This window comes from Peromyscus leucopus, chromosome 5, assembly GCF_004664715.2.
Source record: "Peromyscus leucopus breed LL Stock chromosome 5, UCI_PerLeu_2.1, whole genome shotgun sequence".
NCBI classification, from domain to species: Eukaryota; Metazoa; Chordata; class Mammalia; order Rodentia; family Cricetidae; genus Peromyscus; species Peromyscus leucopus.
Window position 1 is genome coordinate 86,796,315 of NC_051067.1, and position 25,790 is coordinate 86,822,104.

General features: G+C 44.0%; 1 protein-coding gene across 3 annotated transcripts in view; it reads right to left on the reverse strand.

Annotated features, from left to right (window-relative positions):
* The window catches only part of Csnk2a2 (casein kinase 2 alpha 2), a 41,781-nt gene extending 28,384 nt beyond the window's left edge, over positions 1 to 13,397 (reverse strand). For 2 of the 3 annotated variants that reach the window (XM_037206116.1, XM_028871420.2), the window contains exons 1-3: positions 13,262 to 13,397; positions 12,417 to 12,528; positions 681 to 782 (exon numbers count right to left, since the gene is read on the reverse strand). In XM_037206116.1, coding sequence (XP_037062011.1) covers positions 681 to 782; positions 12,417 to 12,528; positions 13,262 to 13,365 — 318 coding nt within the window. In that variant the 5' untranslated portion in view covers positions 13,366 to 13,397. The remainder of the gene's footprint in view (positions 1 to 680; positions 783 to 12,416; positions 12,529 to 13,261) is intronic. The other variant, XM_028871421.2, reaches the window with a different exon arrangement.
* Positions 13,398 to 25,790: the final 12,393 nt, after the last annotated feature.

A 25,790-nucleotide genomic window follows, 5' to 3' on the forward strand; every position in this document is an offset into this window, starting at 1 on the left:
TATATTTTAAACAATTTTATTACTGTGAATGTGTATGTGCATCTGTGTGTGTCGGCACATGTGCCATGGCACCAACGGAGGTCAAAGGCCAACTTTGTGGAGTAGGTTCTCTCTATCTACCCTAATGTGGTTTCTAAGGATCAAACTCTAGTCCCCAGGCCTGTATGGCAAGTGCTGGCAAGTGCCTGTACCTACTGTGCCATCCTGCCCCAAATCAAGCATTTGAGTTGTAAAATATGCATACATTTTAAGTTGTACATCTGCAACATGAGGCTCCTTGTGGTGGATGCAGAACTAGAGACAAGCATATGAAACAGCAAGGTTTCTTTCTCAAAGGACTGGTGGTCTGGGACCTGCTTAGTTCTCTATACACTAGAATCCACAAACATTCTAGATGAGGTAAGATAATGCAAACTGGCAGTGAGAAGCTTCAGGGGCTAAATCAAAGAAACAGGCAATAAGAGCTAACAAATCAGGGCAGGGTTCTTCTCTGTACACAGATTGCACTTAGTGGTAGGAGTTAGCTAATCACTGGCCATGGCAGTTGTATGGTTTTCAGACCCACTTAGTAGTCAACACTAGTGCCATCAGTCCATTATGCAGCACCACACACGGCCCTGGGTGGTAAACAACACCCCACCCCAATCCACTAGCACACTCCCCAGCCACCAGGCACCTACCACAGGGTCCTTTACAGTGTCAATCAGCTTAATGATATTTGTTCCACCACGAAGGTTCTCCAGAATCTTAACCTCTCGTTTTATCTTCTTTTTCTTCACTGGCTTAAATACACAAGAGTAATCAGAAGTGAGACTTCTTTTGAAGTTGACATAATAAATACAACTTTAAACAATGCTAAGGCAACAGCACGGATCGTTTGCTGTGTCCTATGTTGTGTTAAAGAATACACTTAAATTAGATGAGGAAAAGTGAGTTTACCTATTGTAAACTTTTAGGTTAAATAATTTGTAGTTTATAGCTTATGTGGCAAGATCTTTAAGTAGTTATAGCTAGGGCATTCAGCAAATTTGAACATCCATGTCGTATTTTAAAAATAAATGCATGCTTATTGGATTACTGCCAAATGTGTTATAGCTCTGAACAGCTGTAGATCATGGACAAACGGAAAAACTGAAACAAAATGGCCAGACACTTGCTCTTCCAATGAGTTACATGTAATTGTGTCTTTAGGGGCAAGAGCCAGTTCACTGACATCAAGTTACAAACTTGTTTCCAAGCTGTTGGCTCCCATTTCCTGTTGCCACTCCCACTTCCTTAATATTTAGGATCTAATCAGCTCAGAGCCAGGAACTCTCCCAACAGATCTCATTCCTAGAGAGAGAAAGCTGTTGGCTCAGCAAAGGAGAAAACTGATCTCATCCAGCAATGACTACTAACTGCTAAGCCACCAACCTACAAGATGGGGAATTAAAGGTCTTCTTAGAAAGACTCCATTATATATATATATATATCATTTCCTGTCTGAAATAGGATCTGAAGTCAACAAATTTAAAAGCAGTTCTGAAAAGGCAAGTGTGTCATAATCAATGATCTGCAAGTCACTCAGGACAGCGAGAGATACACGTTAACTCTCTGATCTAAGTCCATTCACCCTCACGAAGCCTCTACGCAGAAGGTCAGCAGCAGAGGAGCTATTCACACAAGGTCACAGCTAACAGGAGCAGAAGCAAGAGTCAGGCCTGGCACTCTGACTGCCTGGCAGCACCCTCTTTACCTCTGGATTTTGCAAGGGAGAGACTGCTAAGGAAAAGGACTACTTTGTTAAAACACTGTTATTAAAATAGCAGTGGCAGAGAGGCCCATAGACTTTCCATGAAATGGTAATACAATATCTAAAATGCCTTGGGCTGGGAGGACTGCAAGATGGTTCAGTAAGAGTGCTTGCTGTCAAACCTGATGACCTGAATTCAATCCCTACAACCCACAAGGTCTGCGTGACTCACTCTCACAATCTGTCCTCTGACCGTCACACGGAGTGTGCTCTCCCTCAATCCAACACACAGCATATGTAAATGTAATGTTTTAAAGCTCAGAGACAATAAATAAATAACCTCTTGGTTACTGAAACATCCCTGAACAAGAGCAGGGAAGGTGGGCTGGTGGAGACATGGCTCAGCAGACGAGCGCTGTGCCAGCATGAGGACCTAGGTTCAGATCCCCAGTGCCTATGGAAAAGCCAGGTGTGACTGCAGCTTGTTGGTGGCTAGCCTAGCAGAATGAACAGTGAGCTCTAGAGTCAATGAGTTTGTCTTAAGGGAGTAAGGTGGCCGAGTGGCAGTGGCGCCCACCTTTAATCCCAGCACTGGGGAGGCAGAGCCAGGCAGACCTCTGTGAGTTCAAGGCCAGCCTGGTCTACAGAGCGAGATCCAAGACAGATACCAAAACTACACAGAGAAACCCTGTCTCAAAAAACAACTACCACCAACACACACACACACACACACACACACACACACACAAAAAACAAACAAACAAACAAACAAACAAACAAACAAACAAAAAAACAAGAGTAAGGTGGAGGGCCATAGACCAGGACACCAACACTGTCCTCTGGCCTCCACTAGGATACACACACACCACACACACAGCAGGAGAAGACGAGAAAGAGCACAGCACCACCTGAAAGAGTGCCCACCCGGGGAGCATACGGACTGTGTGCTGGAAGCCAGCTGCCACAACACTTCTCCACTCTGCCAGGGTTCCCAGCACACGGATGGCTAGGGCACCTCTTCCTTATCTCTCCCAGGAACCTTACTTCCTTGGTCTCTGTAATCACTGACCTCAACGTCTGGGGGAAATCAAGTACCATACAACCAATTAAAAACAACCAGGGAGGGCTGGAGAGATGGCTCAGAGGTTAAGAGCACTGGCTGCTCTTCCAGAGGACCTGGGTTCAATTCCCAGCACCCATATGGTGGCTCACAACCATCTGTAATGAGATCTGGTGCCCTCTTCTGTATACATAATAAATAAATACATTTAAAAAAAAAAAAAAAAAAAAAAACCAGCCAGGGAAGGACACATACATGGCAAGTAGCCTCCAGGCCTAAAAAATGACAACGTCGTGAAAGTATGGAGCGACTAATTCAGATTTAAAACAGAAGATAACTGAATGTAACACACAAGCTGAGATGTTCCTTCTGGTGACAGTGCTACAAAGAAAACTAGCAAAAATGAGTAAAAATTACCATAGACTAGGTAACAGCACTGGCTTAATGTTGATTCTCATTTTTGAACATGATCCTACAGAACTGTGTGAGAAGCCACTGTTTTAAAGAAAATACTAAAGTATTTAAGTATGACTGTGATTTACTCTCAAAACATGTCAGAAAAAAAACATGAAAATTATACTATATCTATATACACACATCTGAACACATATATTTGTCTACATAAATGTGGTTTATATATGTATATATGTGGCATGTGTGGTATATTTATGGTAGGAAAACAAAGAGGAAGGATAAAGCCAATGTCAGCATTTGAAGAATCTGGTGAAAGATGTCTGGAGTTTGTTGTTGTTTTAACATACATATTTTGAGACAGGGTCTCTCTATACAGTCCTGGCTGTCCTGGAACTCATTATGTACACCAGGCTGGCTTCCAACCACAGAGCCCCTCCTGCTTCTGCTCCTTGTAATTAAGGCTATCTGGTGACTCATAACTTTGTTAATTCTGAAATTATGTTAAAAGACAAAAGTTGGCTGGCTATCTTCTATCCATCCAAACTCAGGTAATAGCACTCCTGTTCAAATGCCTGCAGCCAGAACCCTGTAGTCAAGACAGCTCTTCTGCTCCTAACAACACCTCCTCAACAGGGATGGACAGCACACAGTGCTTTCATGTCAATGCCACTTCCTCATCAACGCCGGAAGGAGGGCAGCTCCTGGAACCCAGAAAGACTCATCTGTTTTTCATGTTTAAAGGGAACTTACAGTGCAGCTGAAGCACATTCTGATGCCCCCAAACTCCCCAGAGCAGAGTGGGGAACAGCTGAGCAACTCTGAAATGGTCCAGTGGAGCCCATAGCAGCTGGAGTCCTCAGATGCTGCCAGATACCAAGAAGACTCAAAAAAGAAAGTGACCCACAACCCAGGACGCACCCCTCCAAAGCACTAAGCACCAGGCAGCAAGCAGCTCCATCAGCTTCCATGTACTGCTCTGAGCCTGAAGAAGATTCCAGAAGCTAACTACTGAAGAGCCTGGAGAGTAAAGGAGACCTTTTTAATTCTACAAATGGAACCAGTGAGCAAAAGAACATTTATCAGGGAGGATCACCGACACCTTTAAAAGCTTTGTAGTTTTATAGAAATACAGATGCTCTGACTCTTGTATAGAGCACATTCCCACTGGCCACGGTTAAACAGCATGCAGCAATCACCTTGAGCATGCTAACAAGACTCGCACTCATCTGTATTATTCAGATGGAATTTAGTTCAAAGATTTAAATGGCATTGGTTTAGCTGTTTTCCATATTGAATTTTTTTTATTCAAAGTAGATAAAGCAGCAAAAAAGTGAACTTGCCATCCTCCTGTCGCAGCCCCTAGAGCACTGATCACAGGTGTATACTACCACATATGTTGAGAAAATATTTAAAGGAAAGAAAAACATTAAAAGTTTTAACTACAAAAACTTATGACATTGAAAATGTTTTAGATGTACACTCCAAAGATGTAAAGAGGACCAAGTGTCTGTTCTGAAGGTTTTCCACTCGTGAAGGGCAGTGCTGGCCATCTGCAAGACCCTTGTTCAAAGTGGCCCAAGGGTAAAGAATGTCTTGTCTACTTACCCAGATCTAAAAAAATTTATAACAAAAAAAAATGTTTGTGACACATTGCAGAAAAGGAGACGTTCACAAGACCCATCAACTTCTTACTCATCCTAGAGCTTCGCTCCGTTAGAACCAGTGCTGAGGACAACGACAGTATTAATTGCAATACAGTATTTATTAAGGGCAATTCGTCAACTTTTGCTTAGAAAGGGGGTGAGAATCAGGACCTTAATCTTTTCCAGTAGGTATCAAGGGCAAAACCTCTTTTAAATTTCTTCCCAAGTTCAACTAGATTGATAAATTCAAGACAGTAATACAGCCACAAGTTTCATCCCACTATCAAACCAATGGCAGCCAAACGAAGGGATTAATCTATCACTTGCAATGAGGAATTTAATCAACAATGGGTGCCAGAAATGAAGAATGAGAAGGGAGGGGAAAAAAGCTAGTCGGGCTGACATCTATTTCCTTATTTTCAGACATCTCTGAAAACCACTACATTGGACCTAAATAAATATATTAGCTCAACAATGTTATTCACAACAACTTTTCCTCTAACCTTTCAAGTCTCATTCTAATCACACTACCAATTCCTCGAGAATTATTCTCAGAACCAAAGAAGAAAAGCAAAGTATCAAATCCAAGTGACAAGACATTAAGAAAACTAAGCCTAATCCCAGCACTCAGGAGGTAGAGCCAGGCAGATCTCTGTGAGTTCAAAGTCAGCCTGGTCTACAGAGCAAGATCCAAGACAGGCATCAAAACTAAGAGAAACCCTGTCTCGAAAAACCAAGAGAGAGAGAAAGAAAATTAGCTAGTGTGATGGCACATACCTTTAATCCTGACACTTGGGAGGCTGAAGCATGGGAAATTACAAGTTCAAGGCCAGCCTGGCCTAGCTGGTGAGACCTCATCTCAAAACAGAAAACAACATGTTGATGAGGACGCACACAAAGAACCCTCACATACTGCTGTTGGCATTTGTCTACTGTGGAAAGTTCCTCAAAAGAGAAAAACTAGTCAGGCATGGTGGCAACAGGCATATAATTCTAGCACTCAGGAGGCTGAGGCAGAAGAATCATCAGTTCGAGGCCAGCCTGGGCAACTTATAGAGATGCCATCTATATATAAATAGGGAGGTAAATTACCATATAAACCACAAATTTACACTTCTGAATATACACCCAAAAGCAGCAAGGCATAGGCTCAAAGAGGCATTTGCACACCCATGTTCAAAGCAGCTCTGGTCACAAGAGTGAACACATGAAAGTAGCTTAGTGTTTGGTCACGGAGGAATGGATAAAGTCTTACTATCCTCTAAAAGAAGGAAATCATTTTTTCTATTTTCAGTTTTCTTTGAAACAGGGTCTTATACTGAAGTCTAGGTTTGCCTTGAATTTAAAGTAATCCCCTACCTCAGTTTCTCAAGTGCTGGGATTATAGGCATGAACCATCATGCCTAGCAAAAAGTAAACCGTATTATATGTATAAATACATTGTAGGCAACATGTTAAGTCAAATAAGTCAGTTATAAGACAGAGCTTTATGATTCCACTTATGAGATACCCAAGTAGACCAAACCACTAATAGTGGTTGCTAGGTGTTGAGAAGACAGAGGATTGGGGAACCATCATTTAATGGGTACAGTTTTAGTTTTACAAGATGAAAAGAGCTCCATAGATAGATGGCTGTAATGGTGCTAACAGCACTATGAATGCATTTAATGCCATGAACCGCATGCTTAAAAAAACGATTACGATGGTGAGTTCTATGTTTATGAGTAAAAGGGGGGAGAGGCAAAGCATAGAGCAGAAACTTTTACTCTCACCAAGTTAATGTTACAACCCCTTTATTGACTCTGCTTCTAAAATTGTTCAATTAGTTCAACTGTAACACTGTTATTATTGTTTCATATTGTTCTCTCAGCACCAAGCTTATTAAGTATATTTAATCTTAACAGATGAATTAATTTTCTTCCTGCAGTATACCCAAATCATCCAATGTCATAGAGCTAACTAAGTATTGGACCTGACATCTAAATTCAGGCAGTCTACTTCCTAGGCACACTCGGGAAAGAAAAACACTGGATTTTGACAATACTATCACCTACATACCCTTCTATCTTTACTTCATATAGTTCTACTTTAACAGATGAGGAAAAAAAGGTTATAAATGAACAATCTAGAACTCCAAGTCTTCTGCCCTCTTTTTCACATGGCTAACAATCTACCACTTAATTATGAAGTGATAGATCCAGAAATGAGGTTGTCAATGCCACATGGAGCCTTGAGCCATACATAAGGATAGGAACTCTCTATCACTGTGTACTTTTCACATACAGTTCACACTCGGGTTATCTCTAATATATGAAGGGAATTAAACTACACACCCCAAAATCTGGGAAGTAATTGTTATGAAACCTAAAGAACTGTGTGGATCAAAGATGTCTAAAGCAGCAGTTCTCAACCTGTGGGCCATGACCTTTTAGGGGTCATATATCAAATATTTACATTACAATTCATAATGGTAGAAAGCTTAAGTATGAAGTAACAATGAAATAATTTTATGGTTGGGAGGTCACTACAACATGAACTGTATTAGAGGGGGTCACTACAACCTGAAGAATTGTATTAGAGGGGTTACATTAAGGGGTCGCAGCACTAGGAAGGTTGAGAAGCACTGGTCAGGGGTACTTGGTAAGGAGCAGCAGGATGTCTCAGCAGGTAAAAGCACCTGCTGTCAACCCCAGGACCTGAGTTCAGTCCTGGGGATCACACTGTGGAGGGAGAGGACCAACATCCACAAGTCATCCTGACTCCACACATGCCCGACGGGTGCCTCCCCACACATAAATAAATGTGATTTTAAAATAAAAAACAAACACAACAAAAGCACTAACAAAAACACCACCAAGGCTTCAAAGCAAGAGAGCAAAGTGAACAGAACACTAAGGCTGTGCATATGTGAATGTGCTCTGGGGGCACTAACACAGAACCTAATCAAACTCTGTGTCTGCATTTAGTGCAACTTCGCACCCATCCCTTCAGAAGAGTGACTCCACACATCAGAAATGACTCCTTTTTACTTCAGTGAGTGCCCTTCCTCTCTTCCTCGACAATTCACTATTACCAAGAAGTCAACTATCCAACGTCTCAATTTCCTCTGTGACACATAGATTCCTATTCGGTGTCTGCACTAACTCTGTGACCTTAAGAAAATCACATTCTTTCTCTGGGAGCTGCTTCTCATAGATTCTAAGCAAGTCCATTCTGTGATTCTGCTTAACACACATTAATCACACTCTACCTATGTCCCTATAATGTCAGTATTACAAACAGTTCTGGCCAGTTTACACATAATTTCTAATACTTTATTTTTAATGTTACTAATATTCCAATACTGTTTTAATAATTACTCTTTATATCATGAGACATTTGATAAAACTAGAATTCACAAAAAATGAAACCACCACTAACGTGCTACTTTAGGAAGATTGGTATATATGCCTAACTACAGGGTGAGACCTACGTCAGACAAAGGAGGAAGAATTTCACCACATTACACCACCATTTGTATATAACAAAGGTCGCCAGCTGACCACTAAATCACTAATAAAGAGCTGTAATCAATGCCAATCTTCCTTTTAAAGCCATCTTTTTTGTGTTTGTTTTTTTCCAAGACAGGGTTTCTCTGTATAACAGCCCTGACTGTCCTGGAACTCACTCTGTAGACTAGGCTGGCCTCGAACTCACAGAGATCCACCTGCCTCTGCCTCCCAAGTGCTAGCATTAAAGGCATGTGCCACCACCACCCGACTAAAACTACCTTTTTGAAAATTTGCTCTTATTTACATACATTGGTGTTTTGCTTGCAAGTATGTCTGTATGAGGGCATCAGATCCCCTGGAACAGGAGTTACAGACAGCTGTGAGATGCCATGTGGGTGCTGGAAATTGAACTCAGGTCCTCTGGAAGAGCAGCCAGTGCTCCTAACCATTGAGCCATCTCTCCAGTCCCTTTAAAACTATCTTTTAAGAACCCAAAATTTTGCCAGGCAGTGGTGGCACATGCCTTTAATCCCAGCTCTCAGCAAACAGAAGCAGGTGGATCTGAGTTCAAGGCTAGCCTGATCTACAGAGAGAGTTCCTGAACAGCCAGGGCTACACAGAGAAACCCTATCTCAAAAAAAGAGCGAGAACCGAAATGTCACTCTTCTATTTTGTTTTGTCTGATATGGGGAGAGTTGGTGAGCACGACTCTAGCTTGCTAGGCTAGTGCTCTACAACTGAGCAACCACCCCAGTCCCAACAATACAACATCTTCAAAACAACCCACAAATATGTTAAACATATCTAAGACAAATTTTAATTCCATCATTGCCTTAATCAAGAATTAATTTTGGGGCTGGAGAGATGGCTCAGCGGTTAAGAGCACTGACTGCTCTTCCAGAGGTCCTGAGTTCAATTCCCAGCAACCACATGGTGGCTCACAGCCATCTGTAATGAAATCTGGCACCCTCTTCTGTGTTCTAAATAAATAAATCTTAAAAAAAAAAAAAAAAAAAAAGAATTAATTTTGAGGGAGGAGGGCAATGGGTAGCCAAGCTGTTTATAATACAAAATAATGCTGTTATCAGGAAGTCTTATATGAAGATTTCTAAGCCACTGCAGCACTGGTTCAAAATGCTTTAGATGTTTAAAAAAAAGTATTGCTCTTGACATCTACTTAGGAAACTAGTTTAATTGAAAGCTCTCAAGGACCCCAGGAAGTGCTGTGATCCATACACAAAGGCAGAGCTCACTAATGCTTTTAGTCCACTTCTGTGTTCACCTTTCTAAGTACTATGAAAGAACAGAAGAATTGACTGCTTATGATCAAGATGAAACTTTTGACACTGAAGTAGCTTTCTGCCTTGTTGCACAAGCCTTTTTTTAAAAATCATTTTCCCCTTTCTCCTTAATACAATTTCTGACACCACACTACCCCCCTGGAAAAAAGAAAAGAAAAATAAAAGATATGACTTCTCGAGGGGTGGTGGTGGTACAATCCTTTAATCCCAGATTTGGGATGCAGAGGCAGATGGAGGCTTAGCCTGGTCTACAGAGCTAGCTTCAGACTACACACCGCCACCCTGTCTGAGGCAGGGAGGCAGGGGAGACAGGACTTCTCTATTATGAAGTTTTAACCTCAGACTTTCATACATGTTCACTTTCCCACACATTAATTTAAAAAAAAAAAAAAACACTTTAATAAGAGTATTACCTTATTTTAAAAAAAACCCACAAAACTTTCACTAGCAGCTTTTTAAATTTGTAAAGTCCCTGAACAGCCTCAATATACCTTGATCAATAAAATATTCGAGAGCTTACATACAATTAACTGAAATAAAAGCCCTCCACGATCACTCTACATCCAACTGTGGTGACTGAATAACAAAGACTGATAGGAAGTGTCACTGAGTGCAGGCACCTTGTGTGTGCATTAAGTTCCTTCCTGCAGATTAAATACAGGAGGCTTACGTGAAAAGGAAGCCTTTCCTAGACTGCCCCAAACTGAACAGCCGGCACTATGACCAGATATCACAATAGTAGGTTTTAGTTATAACTTCAACTTATTTGAGTAAATAAGTATAATTTGGAATAAAGACCCTTTTCTTTTTGAAAAATAATACTTTGAATCCCTAACAACAAAAACAACAATAATATTAGTGGTCTCTTACTCTATCCTTCAAATAGGAATAACACCTACATGAAATGCCATAGGGCTTTGACCAATGAGTGTAAGGTGCTTCAGGTTGCCCTCTGAAAAAAAAAACAAACAGCTCATGAACTAGGGCATCAAAAGCTCATGCTAGAACCCCGGAACTTCCCCTGTTCAAAGCTAAGAGCCTATAATCCAATGCTGAAATCAACAGTCAGAGGCATGAAGAAATAGAAAAGAACTCTGGTGAAGGAAGGGTCATTGCAACAGTGATGTCAGGTACATCTCTGTGTCTAGGTCTACCATCTGTAAAAACAATTTAAAGCAGCTTCCATACAAGACTCATAGATATATGTGAAGCCTCTTCAGAGCAGAAGAAAAACTATCAAGCAACTAACCTCTGAAATTCTTCACAAGAATGATCGAAGAACAGTAATACTATGCTTCCCTAAACAAACACACTGGGATTCATACACATACCTGAGTGCTGTTCCCTTTAAAACAGACCACAGGAAACTGCACTTATTCTAAAAATGCTATTGTTCAGACATTTAGACATTTCCCTGGATTGCTTTAGATTTGGCAATTTAATCCTCCAAATATACAGCAATGGAATTCAGATATTCTAACTACAATTTGTTCTGCTTAGACCTTAAAATTAAAATGTCTGAAGGAACTTCTGTTAAAAACACTTATGTGTATGTTGTAATGAAAGTATATGGTTCCTAGCAAGTTCCTTGAAAGAAACATTTCTCTTGCTTACCACCCTGCCCCCATTACTACAGACCTTCTGTGTACAATTCACATTTAGTAGGGCCAAGCTCCCGACACCATCTCTTACTTCTCACCCCGTGTCTTAGCAGCAGAGGCAGCATCACCTGTCCCTGTAGCAACTCTGCTCCTTTATCACTAGGACAGGATGATAATGAGCAAAAGCAGCAGTCGCTTTTCTGAACGATGTTTCACAGAATGCTAAAATCCACACTACAGTTAAACATGGACCAAAGCAGGGCACAAGCTTTCCAATCCCACATTTTTGTTCCACGGAACCTCCACTGGGCCACTGCGAAAATCAGGTGAAGTACTACCGCTTTCCAGTGTTCTGTCTTTCACTAGTGACACACATACATGATCTAACATGAAGAACTGCTCAGATAGTAACGTGACATGCGAGTGCATTAAATGATCTTGACAACACAAAGAACCGCTCAGGTCCTAAGGATCACCTTCCCGTACAGCTTATAAAACATCATTTAATCTTCAATCACCTGTACAGAAACTTGGCCGACTCCTCATGCTCATTAAGATCATGTCTTCATTTGAGTGATAACAGCCTTATCATCATCAAACTCAGAGGGCTGGCTCTGCCATGCAGTTTTGTCCCAGTTATTATTTCAGTGGCTAGAATGGACTCTTCTGCTGTCCCACATCTCTTTCACTGGCTGGCTTGCTGTAGCCAGCCCACCTGGAATTGTATTGCTAAATGAAATGGGAGTATCCACTGGGGGAGTTACTCTGTATTCTAGCCTTTTAACTTATCTCTGAAAGGACTCCAGTTTTTTGACAACTTTCTTTCTGGAGTAATTCAGAGCAGAGAAGTTCAATGATGAAGGATCCCTTCACTGACAAATTCTCCCCACAAAATCTATTTTTTCTTGTGAATACGTATTTATTCTGTATCAAATAGAGCCCCTCTCACAAGTTGAGAAGCCCACATCTTACAACTTCAAATGTTCCTGACCTATCAAACTCAAGAGTTTCGACCAGTCGGCACATTTCCTCAAAAGTTTAGAGGAACGTGTGGAAGCAGTGCTTTGGGGCTACCTTCCAGGAGATACGAGAGAGCTTGGCTTGCTCCTTCTGGAACAGCTGGTCCTTTGGCCCTGTGGGGGAAAATGTTACATGCCACTCATAGGACACTCACCTTGAGAATTTTTACAACCACCCTCTCATTGTTGGTGATGTTAATGGCCTCAAATACTTCACTATACTTGCCCCGACCAAGTTTTCGAACCAGTTGGTAATCATCTTGATTACTGTGAAAGGCAAGAGAGACACATAAATGCCAGGATTTGGGATTAAGCAAGCCTATGTTCCCCATACATCCGTCTGGCCGATTCCATTAATCAAGCATTTGGAAGTGCCTATGTTCCCCATACATCCGTCTGGCCGATTCCATTAATCAAGCATTTGGAAGTGTCCCTATGTTACGCATCAACTCGTCCCCTAAATGGAAGATACACAGTAGCTTGGCTCCCTTCACTCTGCTCCTAACCTAACTGACTCCTTCTAATCTGGGGAGCAAGGGTAAATACTGCACCTTACGGTCCACGTTAAGGGGACCGAGCAAAGCATCCGCCCGGATGGTACTGGGGTGTCCCCCTGCCCTCGGCTCCACAGCACCTGCCCCTCATTTCACACCCTCCAGGGAGCCACTGCCTGCTTTAGAGAACCTGCACATCTTCAAAAATGTTCCTCCCACCCAGCCTCATTTCAGAAAAGTGGAAAAGGTAGAGATTTTAACAGCTCAAGAGGGCAGCCATGGACTTCCCATCCCGTAAGAACCCCAAAGTGTGAGGAAGAAGGGCGGTCCCCACCCCTGACCCCACGTTTCTCCCCACCGGCTGCTGAGCCGGGGGCCAGGCAGGGCCGGGCGGACAGGGGAAGCCGGGGACACGTGCGGCCGGGGCCGGGCCTCCCTGCCAGCCCCGAGGCCGAGCGGCCGGCCGGGTGCGGTTCGCGCGAGGGGGCGGCCGGCGGCGGCTTTACCCCCAGCTCGGGACGTGGGCTTCGTAGTCCCAGTACTCGCGGCTCCTCAGGCTGTTCACCTCGGCGTAGACCCGGGCCCGACTGCCCGCGGCCGGGCCGGGCATGGCGGGCGGGACCGGGGGGCGCCGCGGGGCGCCAAGGGCGGCGGCGCGGCGCGGGGCGCGGGCGGCAGGCGCGGGAGGCGGCGGGGCGCGGGCCGCCCGAGCAGGAGGAGGAGCGCGGCGGCGGCGGCGGCGGGCGTCCGCGCCAGGCCGGGCCCGCGGGGGCGGGCGGACGGACGGACGCTCGGGCCGGGGGCGCGGGGGGCGCCCGCCGAGCCGGCCCGGGGCCTGCGGCGGCCGGCGGGACGGCGGGGCTCGTGCTCCGCGGCGGCCTCCGCTCGGCTCGCGGCCCCTAGAGGCAGCGGCAGCGGCAGCGGCAGCCACCGGCCGGGAGAGGGACAGCGGCGGCGACGGCGGCGAAGAGGGAGGAGGAGGAGGAGGAGGAAACCCGGAAAAGGGGCCGTGCTCGCCAGGAGCGGCCGCCGCCCAGCCCCGGCCCGCCCCGGCCCACAGCGCCCCCTGCAGCGCTGGGGGACCGTGGCCGGCTGCCGTCCCCGCAGCGACCGCGCCACCCGCCAGGCAGTGTGGTCCTCCGGTCCACCTGCAGGCCACCGCCCAGGAGCCTTCGTCCTCCTCGGGCGCCCTTTTCAGCGCAGCCACATAGTCCAGCCACCTCGTGTCCACCCACCACGACCTCCCATACTGGCCCTGGTCTGACCTTCCTGTCACCTAGCTGTTCCCACTCCTCAGTGACTTGCTGATACACCCAAGAACCCTGGCCTCAAACTGGCCCCCTCCCTCACTCCTCTTCGCCCTCTGGACCCCACCCTTGCCATCCACAGATCCTCGTTAACTCCAAGACTTCCCATTCTCTCTATGCAGAACCTGTCTAGTCCTAGACCCACCCTTTTCCTCCCAATTCCCTCCAGATCCTCCCTGATAGACCACGGAGTCATCTCTTGGGTCACTTGGTTAGACTAGAGTGGGCCAGGTGGTTTCCCTGTAAAGTTACTGTTTTCTCCCTTTCATTGAACTGGTAATTTGTGGGAGATACTTTGAGACTGTAAATATCCATTTGTTTGTTTGTTTGTTTGGGAAGAGGGAGAGCTGGGAAGTGAAGAGTCCTGCCTGGAAGGGGAGGCTAGGGGTTGAGCATGGTTAGGTGGGCATCCAAGCCTCGGATACTCTTACTCTTCTCTTTCATCTTCTGGGGTTCCTGGCTGTCTTGCTTTCCTGTCCATATTCTGTATCGACAAGAATGTTCTCATCCAGCTCAGGTTGCTCTGAGTCTAATTTTTTTTCATTGTTTTCTAGATGAGACTGTGTTTTTTCTTTGCATACCTAACTACCCAGGTTCAAGTCCCAGTTCTGTAGCTCACAAGTGATGCCGATTTGAGGCAATGATTCAACAACTCTGTGCTTCAGATTTTGTAGCATACACCCAGCACCTACTTCACAGAACTGTGCAGAGAATTTAACTATGTAAAACAATTGAGACTGTTCAATATTCAGACACTACATGCCCATACTATTTGTGAGTTTGGATTTTGGTGTTTGTGTTTTTGTTTTTTTTTTTTTCCAGACAGGGTTTCTCTGTGCAGCTCTGCTGTCCTGGAACTCACTCTGTAGACCAGGCTGGTCTTAAACTCAGAGATCCTCCTGCCTCTGCCTCCTGAGTGTTAGGATTAAAGGTGTGCGCCACCACTGTCAGGCCTCATGCTGTTATTAAACTCTGTCACCTTTCCTGAGACCAGCACATGTCTGTCTTTCAATTCTTTCTTCCCTTCAGGCTTGCCCAAGGATACCTCGCCTTCCCACAGCTTGGCTTTCTCTGAAGTTGATACTTTTTTCCATGTCCTTCATAAAACTTCAGCTTGACATGAGTTCTCTCCTGGTCACCATCTGTCCCTTCCTGTGAAAACAATGTGAAAGCTCACTACCAGGTCACTTAATGTCTGCCATAGCTGGAGGCCTGCTGGTTACAAAGGGGACCACATTACCCATGGACCAACTGACCCTCTGTGTGATCCACTGAGAAAGGACTCCTGTCCAAAGAGTTCAACCTGTGTCAAACTAGACACAGCCAAATTGGGGGGTTACTTGGCAAAGTATCTAGTCTGAACTGCCTAAAATGTCAGTGTCACAGCAAAAAGAAAATGTGGGATGTTACTCTATATTAAAGGAGACTGAGGGCCACCCATGAGGCTGCCTACTGTAATCCTACCGAGGGGTAGACTGTGTGTTCAAAGCCAGCCTGAGCTATATAGTAAGATTCTAGTCTTTTGTTGGTTGTTTGTTTGCTTGCAGGGGATGTAGCTAGGTGTGGTAGTATATGTCTGTAACCCCAATACTTGAGAAGTTAAGGCAGGAATATCAGGATGCATTTGAGGCCAGTCTATCTGGACTATGGCATTGAGACCTGTCCAAAAACAAAAATAAACCATACACATTTTGTTGCTCAGAAGCCTGGAAAGACAAAGCATTTCTACTGCCCTTATCACTCAGAATCAGCAAAGAGCATGCAAAATAAATAAATGGATCGAGTCAGGTTTGGTAGTGCATGCCTGTTATCCTAGCACTTGGAAGGCTAAGTAAGTAAGGCAGGAGGGTTGCTTCTGTAATGTGTTCAGGCCAGTGTGGGTTATGTAGACCCTATTTCAAAAACAAACAACAAAAAAGCAGGAGTGTGTGTGGGGGGGCGGGGGGGGGGCTAAGAGAAAGACTCTCATTGGCGTAATTTAAATATGGGATGTATATTATATAATACTAATGTTTCAATGTTAAATTGGAGAGTGTGAGCTTTATATTGGGGTTAAACAAGAAAAGCCCTTCGATTTTAACAATTTTAAGTGATGAGGGATGAACTGTTTTAATGTCCACAATGTGTTCTCAAGTGGTTTTGTAGAAGACCAAACAGATAACAATGACATCTGTCCATCCCAAGAACATGGTCATCCATGGAAATAAGGAACCACTGGTTGACAATAAATGAAATAAGCAAAATACCTGAAAGTGTACATGCTGATTCCAGCTCTGTGATTCTGGCACCCTAGAGGTGGGCAGGTAGGAGAATCAAGAGTTCCAGGCCCACCTTGGTTTCATAGCAAGACCTTGTCACAAAATAAAAAATTCAAAAAGCCCACAAGTTTGGAACTCTGCACAAATTCAAACACTTTCAGAAACAAAAGCTGAGAGAAAATCAAGCATTTAGAGAATAATGGTCTCTGACCTTTGACTTCAAACCACTGACCTCTGATTTCAGGCCCACCCAGTCTCTGATTTAGCACATTCTCAAGATCTTAAAGCTGCTCTAAGGTTTTTTTTTTTTTTTTCATTTGTTCATTTTTTCCCCCTCAGAATTCCCTAAGAACTTGTCCAGATCAGCTAGTCATAATCCTAGCCCTTGGATGGGCTTTCTTAGTTCTAGAAAGCCCACATTGTTGTGCAGAAATTGTAGCTGCTTCAAGCAGTGTGCGTTCTTTCCTCAGCTTGTATCAGATTCTTAAAGGAGGCTATGGCTTGAAGAGGATTCTAAACTGCTGCCGTTGATCTGAGGACTGTGTTCAAACCCAGCCAGGGCCCCATTCTTTGCCTCCTCCACCCTTGCCCACCTCTGGCCACACCCACACTCCCTGTCCCTGCCTCTCATCCTTCACCACCTAGCCCACACCCATGTCTCATAACCTGATCCCACACCTGTGGCTGCCTGAGGAGTCTCCCACACATGGCTCTGGCGCAACACGCTCCAGATTTGGCTGATACTTCATTGGCTCAGCCCTGAAACCTGCAGTCAGCCCTCCCACAGCCAAATGGAAGGTGTTTTTATGTCTTGTTGCAAGATAGGATGGGTGCCCCACAGAATTGGCAAAGACCCACTTTTTTTTCTTTATATGGCTAACTTGGCAAGAGTTGGCATGAGGTGGTACCCTGGCAGCCTAAGCTGAAGGCATCTGGCTTGCGTTTGTGGAGGACCCAGCAGGTACTTCTGCACAAGTCGGCGGAAGGACAGGGAGAGCCCAGTATTGACTTTTCGTGTCTACTGTGTGCCACTTTACAAGGAAGTGTTATCAGAGTCGTATAAAAGGCAATGCAAGAAGATACCTTGAATCAAATCATCCAGCGTTTTCCCGCCAACTCCTTCCCAATTCTATCCAAACAATAAAATGCTTCCCCAAACAAAACCAAAAACATTTTGAAGATCTTAGAGCATTTTCTGTCTATTTTCTCCTGGTACTGGGGATCAAACCTAGAGCCCCCATTCACCTGTCGTGATAAGGTCTATTTTCAAGACATTCGAGAGGTCTACAGTCTTTTACCTTGCATCATTTTTTTTTTTCTTAAAAAGGTACCTTACAAGTTGGATAGGAGTTGTGTATCTGTGATTCTCCATAGTCTTGAGGCTTAGACAAGACCCTTGAGCCAAGGAGCTAAGACAAGCTCACATAATATAGAAGACCTCGTCTCAAAAACAAGACCAGACAAAACAGAAACCTAGCTTAAAAAACATGAAGATTATAATAGTGATGATAGTTCCTGCATTTTATATAGTTGAATTAAAAAAACCCACAAAACTAAAACCACTGAGTTTCCACTTTAAATGAGTAGGCTATATGATATGTGAATTATATCTCAATGAAGCTGTTAAAAAAAATCTATAGTTTATCCAGGTGTGGTGGTGGCACACACCTTTAATCCCAACACTCAGGAAGCAGAAGCAGGTGAGTCTTTATGAGTTCCAGGCCAGCCAAGGCTAAGTAAGTAGTAAGACCCTATATTTAAAAACAAAACAAAACAACAATTAAAAAAAAAAAAAAAGAGAAAGAAAGAAAGGGAAAAATTATGGTTTAGAGATGCAGGACAGCCAAGCGGTGGCGGCGGCGGTAGCACACACCTTTAATCCCAGCACTCGGGAGGCAGAGCCAGGCAGATCTCTGTGAGTTCAAGGCCAGCCTGGTCTCCAAAGTGAGTTCCAGGGAAGGCGCAAAGCTACACAGAGAAACCCTGTCTCGGAAAAAAAAAAAAAAAAAAAAAAAAAAAAAAAAGAGATGCAGGGCAATACCATACTTTTTCTTTCATGTTCAGAAACTAAAATATGCTTGTGTGTTTAAATATGTGTGTTGTGTGTTTGAAAGATCACAGAACCAGAAAGGGAATAGTGAGAGGGGAAGAAGAGATTTTTCTTTTCATTTTTATTTTGGAGAGGGGTGGATGGGCGGGTGGGGTATGTGCCGCAGAATTTGTGCTGGAGGCCAGAAGACAACTTTCAGGAGCCAGGTCTTTCCCACTGTGTGTTCAGGGATCAGACTCCGGGTCAGGAGGCTTGGTAAGTGCTCTTCCCCACAGAGCACCTCCACAGCCTGAGAGAAGAAGACCTCAAGGGCAGCGGGAAGTGGAGAGAGTGATGGAATACGCGTGCTGGCAAAGCGCAAAGGAAGACAGAAGGAAGAAGAGGCCCAGCTGGAGGAGAACGTGGGGGCGGGCAGTGAGTCAAAGTGCCTGCTGTCTGCTGTGCAAGCTTGTAGACCAGGGTTCAAATCCCCAGTACCCACATACCTGTGGGCACCTGGAGCCCCAATAGGAATGTGGGGGGAGGATTATTACTGGGGCTTTCTGGCTGCCAGGTTAGCTCCAGGTTTAGTGAGAGACCAGCCCTGTCTCAAGACAAGGTAGAGAGAGATAGAGTAGAACACTTCATACACGTGCACACACACCACATACATATTACACACACACACACAAAAAAAATTAATAAAAAGTAAAACCCACAGGTTGTAGTTTTGCCGCGAGGACTTCCTTTTCTCCAGACGAGGAAACCAAGACCCCAGTGTCAAGGATAATTTGAGGTAGTCAGTATTTGAACTCACAAAGTTATGTTCCTAACCCCTTTCCAATTCAGTCATCCCTCCCTCAAAGAAATTCATTGTGAAAATCATCTTTTTTTAATTTTTCAAGACAGGGTTTCTCTGTGTAGTTTTGGAGCCTGTCCTGGATCTCGCTCTGTAGCCCAGGCTGGCCTTGAACTCACAGAGATCTGCCTGGCTCTGCCTCCCGAGTGCTGGGATTAAAGGCGTGCGCCACTGCTGTCCGGCTAAAAAATCATTGTTTTTAATCCTGGGAGTATAAAACAACTTATACGTCAAGCTAAGGGATCAGTTAAAAGAATTACGTACCTTCCTCTAGTGAAATATTAGACAGTGTTGAAATGGTGCTTGTGGTGGTGGCTCATGCCTTTAATCCTAGCAGAGGCAGGCGGATCTCTGTGAGTTCGAGGCCAGCCTGGTCTACAGAGTGAGTTCCAGGACAGCCAGAGCTACACAGAGAAACCCTGTCTCGAAAAACCAAAGGGGGGAAAAATGGTGCTTGCAAGAAATTTCCTGTGATAAGAAGAGTTTTATGATAAAAGGGCTTTTTTATTGTTACAAAAAAAGTTACGCCGTTAGTCACGGTAAAAAGAATGACATGGGACAGTGAGGTGGCTCAGTAAAGTGATTGCCACACAAGCCTTATGGTGACCCGAGTTCAAGCCCCAGAACCCAAGTAAAGGTGGCAGGAGAGAACCTGCTTCACAAAGCTGTCCTCTGACACGTTGATAATAAATAATATGCAATGAGTCATAACACAACAATAATGTTTAATAATGAAATAAGCCAGGTGTGGTGGCACGGGCCTCGTAATTTTAAAATAAAATTAAAATGAAAAGTGGTCGGGGGCTGGAGAGATGGCTCAGAGGTTAAGAGCACCAACTGCTCTTCCAGAGGTCCTGAGTTCAATTCCCAGCAACCACATGGTGGCTCACAACCATCTGTAATGAGATCTGGTGCCCTCTTCTGTACACATAATAAATAAATTAAAAAAATCTTAAAAAAAAGAAAAGAAAAGCGGTCACAGCCACTTCCTGCTTTCCAGCTTCTGTAAATGTCACCTTACATGGGAAGGAGTGTTAAGTGGCTGAATTAAAGACTTTGGAGACTGAGAGATTGTCCTGGGTCATCCAGTTGGGCTCAGGTCATCACACGTGAAGGAAGGAGGGGACAGTCAGAGCAGAAACAATGATCAGAAGGCTAGAGTTCGGGCTTAGAAGACGAAGGGCTACCTGCCCGGCTGCTGTATGGCCTCCTGAAGCTGGAAAAGCCAAGCCAACATTCTCCCCTAAAGCCTCCAAAGTAAAAATGCAGCCCTGTGAGTACCTTGGTTACCAAGGAGACCAATTCAAATCAAGCTGTGTTATGATGTTTGTGGTCATTTGTCAAAGCTGTAGAAGGAAACTCAATGACCAAAGCTTGAATCCGTTTCGAGAGTCCCGTCTGAGTAGCTGGGTCAGGGGCTCCCCTCTCTGTTCTTGTCATTGAGCTGATGGCGGCTGGGCAGGAGGAGTCGTTTTCTCCAATGGTGTAACTTGGGTAAGCTGCCAGTACCTGGTAAATAATCCCACACCCATGCAGCTAAGCTCAGTAAGTCATAAAATTCAACACAAAGAAAGACATGAAAACAAGAGGAGGGACTGTTGGAAAGACAAAAGGAGGAGAGGAGATGAAAGCGGGTAAGAGGACGGTAGCTAGGATCTGCAGCGTGGTGTCTTTCTGTTCCTGATGTCTCAGCGCCTCCATCTGTCTTCGGCAATAACGCCCGAGAGTCTGTTTGGCTGGAAACTGCTTATTCTCCACACTTCCTTCCATACACACTCGCCCCTACACATCAGCTGCAAATCTCCACTTGTCCTTGCTTGAGGTGAGCCGAAGCCCTCATTCGCTGCCACACTCTGGTAGACGGTCTCTATGCCTGTCACACCGAATACAGTTCCACTAAGTAAAGTCTGCTTCTCCATCCTCCACAAGTGGCACAAATAAGTCGTTCTTTAAAACGAAACCCGCTACTTTGCCAAAAGAAATTAAAGTTTCCTTTAACAGTAACAGACATTTTTCCAAAGAATCCAGGAGTCAGTAAGGTAAAAAGCAAAAGCTGTTCTTTGAAGCCTTCTATAATCTCACAGTTTGGTGTATATCCTTCCAAAATGTTCGCCCACAGTAAAAATAAATGATACAACCTATGCCCTTTGATTTTGTTTGGCTTCGCTTCAAAGCAAGATACCCAAATACACGCTATATTTAGCAGGATGATTGCAGACAGGTAACAAATGCATAGGGAATGAACTAGAAGGAAATATAGCCAACGCCTCTTGGTCTTAGGATAATGTTCATGTTTATAATCAGAAAAAAAAGTCATCAAGGTATATGGACTTGTCCCCATCCTCGCTCAGAAAACTTGACAAGTTGTGGGGACTTTTTAATCAGTTGAGAGGAAGGACAGGGTAAGAAAATGGGGTTTTGAGTTCTCAATTTGATATAAGGAGCCCACAAGTAATGTTGGACTCTCAACTAAGGATCCCCCTGGGGCTCCAGACAGGTGGATAAGCATGTGAAATAGGGTCCAACTGCTGCCCTGGATCCTTTGCACACACGTTCCTTATGGACATTCTTCTTTTATGCTTTTTTCCCTAATCGCCCTTAGAGAGTGACTTGGTGTCCTCCATCCAGACAGTGCCCTACGGGAAGGGCAGAATATGGAACAGCACAGTTAAAAAAAGGGGGGGGGGCACAGAAACAGAAATTTTCTGTTAGTCTATCAATGAGGGCCCCTTTCATTCAGCCCATCTGGCTGGGTGGGGATAGGAGTCCTCAAAGTTAATTGAACTCTCCTAATACTCACAAGGAATTATGGATAAAATCATTCAGAACAAAATGTAAATAAAATGTTGAACATCTATTAATCTAAAATATGGAACAATAAATTCTTCAAATTTCAAAATCTGTGTGTATGTTTGTGTGTGTATATGTATGTGTGCATATGTGTGTGTATGTATGTGTATGTCTGTGTGTGCGTATGTGTGTGTGTGTGAACACTAGAGGTTAACATCAGGCGTTGTTCCTCCGTTATTCTTCACCTTACATTTTGAGAGTCTCTGTGAATCTGGAGCACACCAATTTGGCTAGAGTTGCTGGCCAGCCAACCCCAGGGATCATCCTAGCCTCTTCAGGACTAGGATTATAAGTGGGCCACTACCTCCTGGATTCTATCTATCTATCTATCTATCTGTCTGTCTATCTATCTATCTATCTATCTATCTATCTATCTATCTATCTATCTATCTATCTATCTCTATCCCAACAAAACATTCATCATCAGCGTCTTCCTCATTACATCCACCACGGCAACCAGCCACATTTCTCTGCAGATGCCAGCTCACTTCTACCTTCTTGCTAAAGTTGCCTGTCCCTTTACATCGGGACTACTCAGAGCCTTTGCCCCAATTTAAGCCTGTGCCACCTCTGCTCCACAGGCTCAATGCAGAGGTCCTCTCAGCAGCAATCTCTGGGCTTTCAGACTCACCGCATGCCAGGCAAAGTCGTGGGTAGGACTCAGCGGGTTCGTGAATTTGGCCAAAGATTTATATCATCATTCACTAACCTCTATGTAAAATTTAGTATTTCCTTTCGTTTTGGATGTAGGGGAAGAAAAAAAAAAGAGGAAGGAGGGAGGAATGAATGAATGAATGAATGAATGACTCACACAGATACTTGCTTGTCACATTGCAGCTGGTGTAAATGGGGAGTAAGGTTGTTCTCCAGAAAAGCCAGCTGCCCCGGTTGGTATAAGAAAGAATGTGTGTGTGTGTGTGGGTCCTCCTAAGGCCAGGTGTACGCTGCATTCCAACCGTCACTCTTTTTCAGTGTAGGACATCTTATCTTTCCATTAGACTGCTTCTTATATCTCCTGATGGACACTGGCCACTGCACTCCTAAGAAGAGTAAACTACAGCATGATACAAATCACACTTTCCTGCTTTGCTTTAGGAAGTGCACTGTGTGCATGCTTTTGGGTCTTTACAACTGACTGGAGCATCAGCCCATGAAGGCCCAGATAGTAGGGATATGCCCTATGGCCCTGGGGACCTACCTTCTGGGCTGCCCACCAGAGTAGTGTAATACCAAGTGCCAGGGATCCACCCTCAACTCCAGAAAGCACAATCTAAGCCCCCGAAAAAACTCTGAATGACGCACACCCGAGGTGACCAGTCTCTTCATTGAGTCAATGGAGGACACACAGATGGCAGTGGAGAAGGGTGGTGGGCGGAAGACGACACTATTGAAACCACAGTCGACACTGGTGTCATCACTGGAACTAACACTGAGTCAAACAGGACCCAGCCTAATTCTCCAGCAAGTGGAAGCATAGTGTCATCAGCAGCCACCTCTACCTCAGAACTGTCTAATTCTAACTCTAACGTCATCTGCTCCGGTCAGCTCCCTTGGAATACAGGGACAACCTCATGACAGTCTAATCCTAACTCTAATGTTCTCTGCTCCAGTCGGTCCCTCAGAGCACAGGGACACCCTCCAGGCTCACCTACAGCTTTCCTTGTCAGGTGTCTTTCAGCCTCTGCAGTTGACAAGTTTCCCCACATCTGTTTGAAGACTGAAGACCAACTGCAGAACATGCAATGGGAGGTATCTGGCATCTCTTTAGAATTTGGTTCAGGCATCCTGGACACAAACAACACAGAAATAAAAGTCGGGCTGGCCTCTTTCCATCCTACCGTGGTCATTCAATGTCCATTGATCCACTGTCAGGGTACCAATAAGATTTCTCCACTGGAATGTCACCGTTTTACCTTTGAAATGAATAAATCTTTGGTTTTGTTTGTTTGTTTGTTTGTTTTTTGTTTTTGAGACAGGGTTTCTCCATGTTGTTTTGGTCCCTGTCCTGGATCTCACTCTGTAGACCAGGATGGCCTCGAACTCACAGAGATCCACCTGTCTCTGCCTCCTGAGTGCTGGGATTAAAGGCGTGTGCCACCACTGCCCAGCAGTGAGGGTGTGGGGGTGTTTTTTGTTTTTTGAAAACTATGTAATTCCTCCTGACCCTCATCAAACACTGTATTTTTTTTTTTTAAAACATAAAAACAGGTTATAATTCAAAACTCGAGGGTTATTTGAAACTGGAAAAAATATTTCTCTATAGAAAATAGTAAAAGTGATAACATTTCCCAATAAGCCCTTTTAAGCCAAATAATAGTTGAATTATACATATAAATGTTGACTAGATTCTGGGATACAGAAGAAACCTATCTTCATCTGTTCAGAGAGCTATGTTTTACTTAAGTTGTGTAAGTGAGATTCTTATTCATCTTCCCCTTCATTGTTTGATTTACGGCAGACATTTTTCTATAAGCTAATCCATAATCTAAAAAGACTTTAGCCTCCCCTCCTGAAAGTACAGCCAGCATATTCTTTCATCAGCTTGATACGGTACAAATTCTTTTTCTTTCTTTCTTTCTTTCTTTCTTTCTTTCTTTCTTTCTTTCTTTCTTTCTTTCTTTCTTTCTTTCTTTCTTTCTTTCTTTTTTTTTTTTTATTTTTTTTTTTTTTTTTTTTTATTTTTTTTATTTTTCAAGACAGGATTTCTCTGTGTAGCTTTGCGCCTTTCCTGAAACTCACTCCTTACACCAGGCTGGCCTCGAACTCACAGAGATCCACCTGCCTCTGCCTCTGGAGTGCTGGGATTAAAGGCGTGCGCCACCACTGCCCGGCCATGGTACAAATTCTTAATAGTGAAATGTTTCACTAAAGCTTGCCCATTGATTGGGTAAAACCAAAACTTATTATAAGCCACAGTCATCCTAGGGTCCTCCCTGCTAGGTAGCCTCTCTGGTTCTGTGAGTTGCAGCATGGTTGTCCTTTGCTTTATATCTAGTATCCAATTATGAGTGAGTACATACCATGTTTGTCTTTCTGAATCTGGGTTACCTCATTCAGGATGATATTTTCTAGTTCCATCCAGTTGCCTGCAAATTTCATGCTGTCATTGTTTTTCTCTGCTGAATAGTATTCCATTGTGTATATGTACCACATTTTCTTAATCCATTCTTCAGTTGACAGGCATCTAGGTTGTTTCCAGGTTCTGGCTATTACAAATAATGCTGCTATGAACATAGTTGAGCATGTATCTTTGTGGTATGATTGAGCATTCCTTGGGTATATGCCCAAGAGTTGTATGGCTGGGTCTTGAGGTAGATTGATTCCCAATTTTCTGAGAAACTGCCATACTGATTTCCACAGTGGTTGTACAAGTTTGCAATCCCACCAACAGTGGAGGAGTGTTCCTCTTGCTCCACATCCTCTCCAACATGGACTGTTATTAGTGTTTTTGATCATGGCCATTCTGACAGGTGTAAGGTGGTATCTCAGAGTCGTTTTGATTTGCTTTTCTCTGATGACTAAGGATGTTGAGCAATTCCTTAAATGTCTTTCAGCCATTCGAGATTCTTCTTTTGAGAATTCTCTGTTTAGCTCTGTAGCCCATTTTTTAATTGGATTGTTCAGTATTTTGATGTCTAGTTTCTTGAGTTCTTTATATATTTTGGAGATCAATCTTCTGTCAGAGGTGGGGTTGGTGAAGATCTTTTCCCATCCTGTAGGCTGTCATTTTGT